The following is an 11,272-nucleotide window of genomic DNA, read 5'->3' as shown; positions in this document are numbered from 1 at the left end:
TACATTGCATCACTAAGAAGTCCTTAAAATATTTTCACCTCTGCTTTCTACTGTTAATTGAACCTTTTTTTTTTCTTTTTTCTTTTCCAAATACTGAAATAACCATTCTATTATTTCCTCCAATGAGCAATTTTTCTTAAAGACTTCCTTTTAAATACGGATTAATTTTGATTCTTCATTGACAATTTTCTCTAAACTACAGTGGAGAAGGCAAGCCACTGGATTTGGTTAGAAAGTGATGTTGAGCAATGGTTAGAAGAATATTGAGCAAAACTTAATAACCAGTTGATCTAGCAAGCAGGGACTCATTTCAGTGATTGGTAGTCAGTGTGCAATGATCCTGTTGAGTGCATTCTCTCCTGATGACTCCATAAACTTGCAGAGCTTTTAACTGGTAGCACTTGCATCTGCAAGTTGTTTACAAAAAATCATTGACAGAACAATCTATTAATGTTCTTCATAGAAGAGTCTTTCTATTTTCTCCAGGTAGTCACAACCAATCCAAACTGTCTGGCACTTCTCGTTGATATAATCAACAATTGGATTAGAATTAAAACACCATTAGTATTTTTATTATTCCCCATTCCTCAATATTTTTTTTTCTTTTTCCCATTTCAAATATTAAACTCATCTCACTGAAAATTCATTTCTAATTCACTGAATTCTTCTTATGTGTCTCCCCAGTTGTTGAAACCCAGCATGCCTTCATGTCTAACCCCTTCTCCTTTTTGATATGTAATAACTTTGACAAACTCTCTAGAATCATCAGAGAATCATTTTTTTTCCCTTTCACAGCTTTCCAAGTATTACTCTCAGGTTCTTCAACTTCTTTTTCAATTTGTATCCAATTTTATTTCAATTTTTTATTTTTTATCCAATTTTATTTCAATTTTTGCTCATTTTTACTTAATTTTTGCTCAACTGGTGGTTTTTGTTTTGTCTTTTTGTTTCCAATTTTGTTACTTCATGTTCATCATTTTTGTTAGCTTTTTTTCTATTTGTAACCAATATTTTGTGGGTCATTCCCCCCGCCTTTTTTTTTTTTTACTTTTTATTTTATATTGCAGTTCTTGAACACTTTTTTTCCTGCTATTCAGTTCCAGCAGAAGTGTTTGATTCTGGAAACTAAATACTTTTGCTTGAAGATGTTGCTGAAAGTTTATAATTTTTGCCTCTAAAATTGCATGAATGTTTGCAATCAACCATTGCTTTATTCTCATTTTTTTTTAAAGAGTGTGTGTAAATCATTTTAGCTTGCATGATGTATTTGCACTTCATGCAAGCTAAAATGATTTACACACACTCTTCCTCACACATATATGCATAAGTATAAGAAATGAATTCTGAGAATCGTGTCGATATAACAGAAAGCTCCTCTAATGGACTCGGCTATCAGGCCACATAGTAATCCAATACAGGGAAGTGTAATGCAGAGTGTCCCTGCAGCTGAAATCCAGAAGATCCGATTGATGAAATTGTTTCATGAGGAGTATATAATTCATAAAAAGTCAGGCAGCACGAGAGATGAATATATTTATTTAACCATTTGACATCCTTGGGATTACGACTGCTTTGCAACTTTCTTCATGCAGTATTAATTCCAGTGTGGAAGAAATTATGCTTTTATGTTTGCATTAAGATGCATGCTTAGCATTATGCAATAGAATTGTACATTTGCAAATCAATGCAAGGGTTGAGACCTTGGTGTAACCCTGATGACCTTGCTTTCTTTATTTGCATGGATTTGGGAATATACAATTTTATTGTATAATACTGAGCTTGCATACAAGCACGTACGCATAATTTCTTCCATACTGAAATTAGTTCTACATGAAGAAGGTTGCAAAACATCATGCAGTTAAATAAATGTATATTCACCTCTCATATCTTCTGACTTTTAGGGTGGGTGCGTGGGTGTATTTGTGTTTGTATCTTTTTTTTTTTTCTGGTTTGTCCAACTGTGTAGCACCTTGAGCAGATGTCTTCTACTCTGTAGCACTGAGCAAACCAAAGCCTTGTGAGTGGATTAAGTAGATGGAAAATGAAGGCTTCTGTATAGAAAACCTGTGGCTTTGGGGAAATATTACTTTGCTTGGAAATAGGTGAAGGTCGGCAGCATTTAATGATGGGTTTCTGGTCAAAGGCTCTGTAAAATGTGGGTAGTTTATTTTCTGGTTCTGAAATTGTTCAACAGTCCAAAGATGGTAACTTATTCCTGCAGAAGGAACAAGTGTTTTTGGGTTTGTTTGTTGTTTTTTTTTTTGTCTCTGTCTCTGCTACAAAATGTAAAATATTTCTTTACAAAGTTAAAAAAAGAATTTTCTTTAAACTTCAAAGTTCTTTTGGTAAATGGTAAATCTAGAAGCCTGCATGTTCAGGAACATGACTTTTTCTTTTTTTTTCTAATTCACGCTTTACCTCTTTTTACAAAGAATGATACCTGTATTTGAATATTTACATGTATGTTGAATGTCCACATGTATGTTGGTGTTTTTTGTTTTCTGCTACTATTTTATTAATTAACCTACTCCCAGTATAAATGTGTGTGTGTGTGTGTGCATATCGACATAAATATATACACACACTCATATGTCCATACACATGTATGTACCACTGTCTCTAATCCTTTTGTTTGGTATTTATTTGCATTGTAATCATAATATCTGCCAACACACCATTTTTTAGAAATGATCTTGAGATGTCAGTTAATGTCATTATTTCCAAAGAATCTATCAAAAAACAATTGTTTGTTCAATTTTGATGGAAATACATTTAAATACACATTTATGTTGGCAGACATAACATTGCCAGATGTAGCCCTTTCCTAACAAAATATACCAATTCTGTTTTAATCCATTTTCAAAGTCATCAAGAATCTGGAGCCTCAAGAAAAAAAAGGAAAATTCCATTTATTAATACATATATACATGTGGTTCCCTCTAGTGATAGCAATTAATAAAAGGGAGATAATCATCCCTTCACAACATGAAGTGAGATTAGAATTCACATATTCAATTTTTGTCTTTACTTATTACAAAGTCCTTACAGTTCCTAGTTGGTGGCAGTCATGCATAGCAATATTTCATTCTTTTCAGAAATTGTCAGCATGAATATAAACTGTAACTTATTGATTAGACATTCCATTAAAATTAATGATTAAATTAATTACAGTTAGGGAACATGAAATGTGAATTTTCTTCTTTTCCTTCGTGAAATGTTTGTAGTTAAAGAATCAAGAAAAAAGAGAAACATCTTCAGTATTCACTTGCAGAATAACAGCTTTTTCCAGGAGTATTCTACCTTGTGAAAATGTCGTAGTAGTTAATAATACATATATACATTTATGTATATATATTTGTGTGCGTATCAAGTTGATATTTGAGATTTAACAAAAAGTCTTTACCTAACATTATAAAACGTTTCATTTTGTGGGCATTTTAAATCAGATTTTTATCTCATGGAAGCATCAGTTCCAGATATGCTTGTGCCAAAACAGTTAAAACTCTTCTCAAATGTCAATATTCTGTTCTGTAAACCTGGAAGATTTAGTTTAGCAATTCCACTCAATTCTATTTTGGAATTTAACCAAGAATAAATTCATCAGTTCATCAGTAAATTCAGCCTGGCATCACCAATATTTCATTTCTAGAAATTTGGTTTCATTGGAACCCTTTCTATACATTTTCAAGTTTGAATAATATTTATTAATATTATTATTATCATTATTGTTGTTGTCGTAGTTGTTGCAAATGCTGTTTTTCTTTGTTTCTAAATAAATTCTATACACACACACACACACACACACACACACACACACACACACACACACACACACACACACACACACACACACACACCACCACCACCACCACCACCACCACCCTTTTGGAAATTTGATTATAATGAATATGAAACTGTATCATTTTTAGAATTTTGATCCTGAAGACAATGTTGATGGATCTTACCAACTTGGACGTGCAGATGATCAGGTTTGTCTTTTTGAATTTATTCTGGATTCTTGTAAGTTGGCTCAAGTGTCACCTACTACGAGTGCTAGCAGCACAGATCCTCAAAGTGAGACGGCTCAGTTGAGTCGTCAACACAGCAGACGTCTTGTCTTCTTCATGACACACTTATTCCACTTTTAGGACTTATCTGGAAATGTGAAGTAAATATGTGTTCGTACATGTATTTGCCATTGCAAACCTTCTCTACTTTCCCTGGAATTTACTGCTTCTAGCATTTCTACTCAAATAGATGGACTGCAGAGAGTGATTATGAAGTATGGTAGAAATTAATGTGTAGATACTTCTGCAAGAAAATCATTCTCTCTCCCTCTCTGTATATATATATATATATATCAGGGGTTTTGCGAAAAATGCTTGATACAGTCACAATATTTAAAGGAAGAGTTTCTTAAACGTTATTAACATTTTTTAGAAAACTGAATGTCACAAACTTTTGGAAAAGAAGTTTGTGTATTTTGTGAGTAAGCACTGCTCAACTTTTCAAATGTATCTACTCTGAGCTTTGCTTTGGTGGATTGTGGAGGAGAAAAGAGACAGGTAGTATTTATAAATTTAGGCGTAGCTTAAAGGTATCTGGGTTGCTGTTGTATTAGTTGTAATTCCTAATTTAAAATACTGGGAGGAAGGGAAACTGATGGGAAATTCCAGATATTTGTCGAGGAACATCACCCATTTATCGCTGAAAAATAGAATTGATTCAGGATAGAGTGGAGTCTTTAACCCAGCCATAGTCAACCTTTTTAGTGCTGTTGGCCCATGCTGTGAAGTCAGGGATATGACGGGCATCCAGCCCTGTGCAGATGTGTGTGTGTGTGTGTGTACATGTGAGCCTTTTTGAACTGAGATAATTCTGAGAACCATAGGTGATATCCTGCAACAGTAATAACCATCATAATGATGTTGTTGAGGTTGATAGAAAATATTTCTATCATAAAATTGAGAAAAAATATAAATATGTTTGAGTTTTTCCTTGCAAATATTTCGCTAGAATATGAGATAGTGTTATGAAACTATCCCAGAAGTTTCCCTTTGTCAGTTTTATTGATTAAATAATATTGAACAAGTTGTTCTGCTTGACAATAACATTATCTAGCATTTAATAAATTTTATTTGGCTATTTTTAATCTTTATAATTTAGTTTTAATGATATAATGAATAATCACGTTGTTGTTGTATTAACCATAAAATAATTACTTGTTTTATTGTCCATTTGATATATAATTATTGTTATTAAATTACTAATTATTTCCTACTCATTAACCTTTTATTTCTTCAGCTAAGACGTACACTTGATGAACTGCGAAATGTCAAAGAAGCCAACGAAGAATTAACGAAACGTTGCCACTTCTTGGACGAACAAGTTAGTTGGATTAATGTTTGTCACACACACACACACACACACACACACACATCTCTAAGCATTAAGAAATATCAGCCACGTTTCTTTAATAGTCAAACCAAGAACATTGGTTTAACATTTCATAAACTCTTGAGGAATCATTTTGTAAATTTGTTTTTAAAATCTGGATAATTGATATAAAATTTGTTGTAAACTTGAAAAATGTAAGTTAAATGTAAATTTTTAGAATGTCTAACTAGTTATATTATTTAGAAACAAAAAGCTAATTAACCATTTAAACCATTAACCACTTAAGCTGCTAAAATGAAATCTATAAATCACTTTACATAAGATTGCAATTTTGTTTTTCTAACTTGAAGCAGATTTTATTATCTGGTGTCATTTTTCATGTAACAGCCAGATGAAAATTCTTTATTTGAATTTAGCAAAAGAGGAAGTGTTGTTGTTGTTGTTGTTGTCGTCATTATTCATTGATAGACATATTTTTTTTTGTTTGTTAGATGACTTCTTTGCAAGATGAGAAAATCACACTGTCTTCTGAAGTCGACAGATTATCAGAACGTTTGAACCAAGCAGAAAATCTTGATGATCCTGGGTAAGCTTTATTTCTAATCCCAGAAGGAAATTTCTAACTGAATCAATGTTCAGTAGGGTTTTAAATAATTCTTTATTGTCTGCCAATTAACCAGAAAGTTCCCTATTCTTTTAGCTTCTCCATAATTTAGAAAATAGATGTCTTTTGCTCTCAAGTCTACAACAGAGACTTCCATGCAGTTGGTCAACCTTATTTCCTGTCCATTTAGTGTTCATAGATTGGATGACACTGTCTCACAATTGACCATTAGCCTTCATTATTTTTTATACACCACAACAGGCACCACAACAATAATCTTTCTTGTGGTGATTTGGGAATGCTACCTTTTTTTTTTTCTTGTTGCCAAATAAATCCACAGAAAAAATTCAAGATGACCTCTTTTTCCCATGACTCAAGTTTCAAGCTTCACAATCTTTCAGGGACATGCCCTTCATTATCTGTCAAATGTTTTCCATGGCTTCCATTTACAAACTGTGATATTTAAATGTGTGTGTGTGTGTGTGTGTGTACATAAAAGCAAATATAAACACACAAATATGTATATATACAAAATATAGAGACAGGCATACCATTTAGTTATAGACATTCACATGCAAAAGTAAACATGTACAATGACTGTTTGGTGAAGGTACTGCACTGCTGACCTTGAATTAAAAACTATTTCCTACAGTCATTGTGTTGTAGTGCAGAGCAAGGCACATAGCTCTTCTAGCTCCAGTTTATTTCATGGTGGAATGCTTATAAAGTTGGGAAGTTACACAACTGTGAAGGCAATTCCCCACCACCAATAAACCGTTACAGGTAAACAAACCTGAATAATGGATGTGAAATAGTAAAATTAAAAGAGTTATTCTGGTAGCGGGTTCTTCATTGTTGGAGTTAACTGCTGAATGATGATGATGTCAGAAGTAAAAGGATTTTAAAGACTAAACTTCCAAATACTGATTCAAGAACACATTCTGTGGTTTTTTTTGTAGAAAAGTGTTAATGATAGAGTGTAAAATCTGATTTCTTTTAAATATTTGCAGAACTCCAGCTGGCCGGCGCTGTCAACAGTTACAGCGACAAACTGAACGTCTACAAGAAGAAGTTCTTAAACTGGAATCTGGTAAGATTTCCTCAATAAGCTCCATATTTTCCCTCCTTTCTTCAGTAAATAAATATGCACACACTCACCAAAGTTTATTACAGAAGACTATATACATACATATATATATATATATATGTATGTATATACATATATATTTGAGTTAATGAGGAAGTTTCTAAAATGTTACTCACTACTAAAGGTACCCAGCAACAACTTTAAAATACTTAGTTACTTCTGGGATATTTATCAATTATTTTTGAGAACAGACCAGGACTTTTTAAATTTCATATTATTTCAGCCTTGAATTATAATTTCCAAAATATTTTCTCTTCTTTTTCTCTCGTTAACAGCCAGAGATAATTGCATTGCTCGCCTTGATATAATGACTGAAGAGTTTCGAGACCTCCAACAAAAGGTTATTTTTCCATCTTTTATTGAATTCTTTTTGTGTAATTATCTACTTTGGATTCCTATGATCTCTGTAAAATTACCTGCCAATACTACTGGGACCACCATTCTTCAACTTCATTTAAAATATCAAAGTAATTGCTTAAATAAAATGAATTAAACCATGTAATATATATTTCCTAATGACTATTTAATTCAAGATAATTTCATTGTTATAATTAAGTAATTACTGATCATTTGTTCTCGTTATCCAGAATATAGAACTCAATCAACAAGCAGACGAAGCAAGATCATTAAAAGATGAAGTTGATGAACTTCGATACTTAGCTTCACAACAAGTAAGACTTTGATTTTCTTTCTAATTAATCTAATTATTCCATTATGGTTTCTTTTGTTACTTTTCAGTTAGTATTTTGTTTTACTCAGTAATTATATGTGTAATAAACAAATGTTTCAATTAAATATATTAACATATATTGACATTTGATTATTTATCAGAAACTTGTTGCTTCAAGAAAATAGGAATAAAAACCAAATCCAAGTGGATATTTGTGTAGGATGAAAGGATGAAGTGGTGTTGTTTCTAGAGTGACTGCTTGACTAAGAAGCTTGCTTCCTAATCACATGGTCTCAGGTTCAGTCCCACTGCACAGCACTTTGGACAAATGTCTTTTACTATAGCCTCAAGCCAACCAAAGTCTTCTGAGTGGGTTTGGTGGGCAGGAGTTCCATCAGTGAGTGTGAAGGGGTTTGTGCCTCATTTGATAGACAGGAGAGAAACTGATGGGATTTATGGAAAGCTGTTTGGTTATTAGTCAATAAAACCGGAAATTGTACATTTTGTAGAAGAACAAGGGAAGTATTAATGTGATACTCATCGTTTAGTGGAGATTTCATTAATTAAGAGAATCTTAAATTGAGAATTGAAATCTAATTCTGAATTTTTTAATCTCGAGTTTTTGTCTTTTTTAATCCTACTTTTTCCTCAATGATTCTCACTTTCAAAGACCACATTTCGGTTGCTTTGTGTGTGTGTGTGTGTGTTTCAGTGCTGTTGTCTTCTCAGTGACTTGACCTGAGATTATATGTTAAAACTGAAGAAGTACTTCCATCATGGAATAACCATTTTAATTACTTAAGACACAAAACCTGTTAAATTCTTTTTTTTTAATTTTATTTTATTTCACTTGTTGTTCTTGTGTTAAACCTTTTCGTCCCTGCCCCACCACCGCTGGGACGTGGACAGTGACACAGCTTCAAATTGCCCCACTTCTATTTTTACATCTCTCTCTCTCTCTCTCTAACCTACATTATATCTAATTAGATTTCTCTTTAAAATATTATTTCAGGCAAGAAATGAAACATTAATTCAGTCCTATAAAAGAAAACTTGGTAAGATATGGTTTTTCCTGTTTATAAACTGTTTCTCCTCAACCAACATTTCTTTCTAGTTTCCTTCCAATCAATTCATCTAATGTTGTCATCAGTTCAAATTCAACTGTAGGCACCTTACTTTATTGATTCCTCAATATATTTGCTAGGATTTATTATTATTATTATTATTATTATTATTATTATTATTGCAGAGGAAATGGGTGAACTAAGAAATAAAGTGAATGAACTACACGAAAGTAATAACAAACATATTGAAGAAAAAATTTCTATGGAAACGGTTGGTATATTGTAAAAATAATTATTAATTAATAGTTAATGAAGGTTTAAATAGATTAACTCTCAGCAAGACTGAGATATTGAAGAGTGGAAAATATTGTGTGTCTTACTTAAAAGTGTAGCTCTTTCTTTATGTTGTCATATAGAGAGGGAAGGTCATGGCGTAAAACTTGTGGATTGTTTCTTAAAGAAAATGAATGAAAATGGCAGATTTGATATGGAAAATAAAGAATCGAAGTTTAGTAAATTAAAGAAAGTTCTAGGAAACAACATTTGTAAAGATTTCATGTGATGTTTGGTGTGGTTCTTCAGTAAAAAACTACAGTGTGATTGATGTGGAATTACTGGTATGATATGGTGGCAAAATTCCAAAAGTTTCATTCTTAAGAACCAAACCATTTTATTACTGAAAAGCATTAGCATATCTTCATTGATGCCAAACCTTAGCATATCTCCAGTGAAGAATTTGATAATTATTTTTATGGTTGTTGTTTAGCAACCATAGTCAGCACTGCTCTGATACACAGACTTAGCAATTTTCTGGCACACCAAATATGCCAGACTTTAGTGTGAAACCATGCTGTTGTGACATGTTACCCTCGGTTTCTTGTACAGCTTTTGTGGACGTATTACAGAGGTTTAGCTGCAATACAGAACAAACCTCAAATAGTCCTACACTTGTAACTGGGTTGTGTTTTGTTTACATCAGTAAAACATGACAATTGTCTGAGCAGTTTTCTCATTGGATGACAGTGACAGTTCTATGATGACCTGTGACCTCTCTGATTAACATTTGTTTGTCCTCTTTTCTGATTGGCTGACATTGATGTCGAGGTTATGGCTAAAGTTACTGTGGAATGTTGATTTTTTACATATTTTGGAATTTATATTGTTTTATATGTAATATGAAACATATAACAAATCCATTGGGGGCAGACACACACACACACGCACACACACACATGTACACAGATACATCCTGGTGGGGCAGAAATGCTTGTTGGGGACTCATCCAGAGGTAAAGGTGTTAATCTGGCCAGCAGGAAGAAGACCTTCACAAGAACTGGGTTATCTCTGAGACAAAAGAAAGACATTGTTTAGATATTTGGAATGGTAAATGGAATAACAAGCAGAAATGGTTGATCGGCGATTGGCGCTGATATGAATATTTGGTATGAAATGGTTGGGTTTTAAAAGCGGAATTTCATGATTTCAGCTTTTAAATTTTTAAATTTTCAACTTTTACAAAATGTTTCTTCAAGAAAATGTTCATACTCTCCCTCTCTCTCTCTCTCTCTCTCCTCTCTGTGGTTTCATAAAAATTATTCTTTCATTCTACTTATTCTGCTAAATGCAGGAATTGCGCAAGTTCACCCAGCAGAAGTCTCAACTGGATTTGATGGTGAGTCAGATAACCAAACTTGAGAATGACCTTGCATACCAAACCCAGAGAGCTGATAAAAATGAAGTGGATTACCGAATGGCTAAAAATAAATTAACTAATCTCCAAAAAGAAAAAGAGGTAGTTATATGTTTCTTATTATTTCTCAATTATAACGAGTGGATAACTCAATTAAAAATTCTTGTTGTATGTCATCTGTGAGAGAGCAGTGGTCTTTGGCTCGTATTATATGCGATTCAACCAAATTCTGCCCCCGTGGGTCTGTTGGTCAAGACATGTATTCATTTAGCAGAGGATCATATTGAATACGCTACATGTAGTAGTCCATCCTATGGGGTTTAATGTGACTGTCTGGACATGTTTCCATTGTCCAGTCTGTTTCTGTGTGATCAATATTGACTTTTCAGCCTTGGTTATCTTGTCTTTGTAAGGGTATCTAGGAATACATTATCCAATGTGTGAGATGTGATTTGAGGGAGAGGATTTGACTACTACTTTTAGTAAATTGATCAAACACTTAGAGCTGCCAGACAAACTACAGTGTGGGGGGTTTTCTGAATGGTCAAACCAAAAAATGACTTTGAGCAGTGCAGGACGCTTAATGATGAGCTGTTTTTCATGTGGCCCTCTTCTTGAAAAAGATTGCTCATGCCTCTCTCTCTCTCTCTCTCTCTTTCTCTCTCTCTCTCTCTCTCTCTCTCTCTCTCTCTCTCTCTCT

General features: G+C 33.2%; 1 protein-coding gene across 4 annotated transcripts in view; it reads left to right on the top strand.

The window, feature by feature from the left end:
• LOC106871435 (protein Hook homolog 3) overlaps positions 1-11,272 on the top strand; it is a 38,871-nt gene that overhangs the window by 18,374 nt on the left and 9,225 nt on the right. For 3 of the 4 annotated variants that reach the window (XM_014917887.2, XM_052972286.1, XM_014917889.2), the window contains 10 exons: positions 796-816; positions 3,930-3,989; positions 5,305-5,388; positions 5,889-5,983; positions 7,012-7,091; positions 7,424-7,488; positions 7,736-7,819; positions 8,831-8,873; positions 9,068-9,153; positions 10,510-10,674. In XM_014917887.2, coding sequence (XP_014773373.1) covers positions 796-816; positions 3,930-3,989; positions 5,305-5,388; positions 5,889-5,983; positions 7,012-7,091; positions 7,424-7,488; positions 7,736-7,819; positions 8,831-8,873; positions 9,068-9,153; positions 10,510-10,674 — 783 coding nt within the window. The remainder of the gene's footprint in view (positions 1-795; positions 817-3,929; positions 3,990-5,304; positions 5,389-5,888; positions 5,984-7,011; positions 7,092-7,423; positions 7,489-7,735; positions 7,820-8,830; positions 8,874-9,067; positions 9,154-10,509; positions 10,675-11,272) is intronic. The other variant, XM_014917888.2, reaches the window with a different exon arrangement.

This window comes from Octopus bimaculoides, chromosome 13 (genome assembly GCF_001194135.2).
Source record: "Octopus bimaculoides isolate UCB-OBI-ISO-001 chromosome 13, ASM119413v2, whole genome shotgun sequence".
Lineage (NCBI taxonomy): Eukaryota > Metazoa > Mollusca > Cephalopoda > Octopoda > Octopodidae > Octopus > Octopus bimaculoides.
Note: the sequence above shows the minus strand (reverse complement) of the source record. Positions and strands in the feature narration are given on the sequence as shown.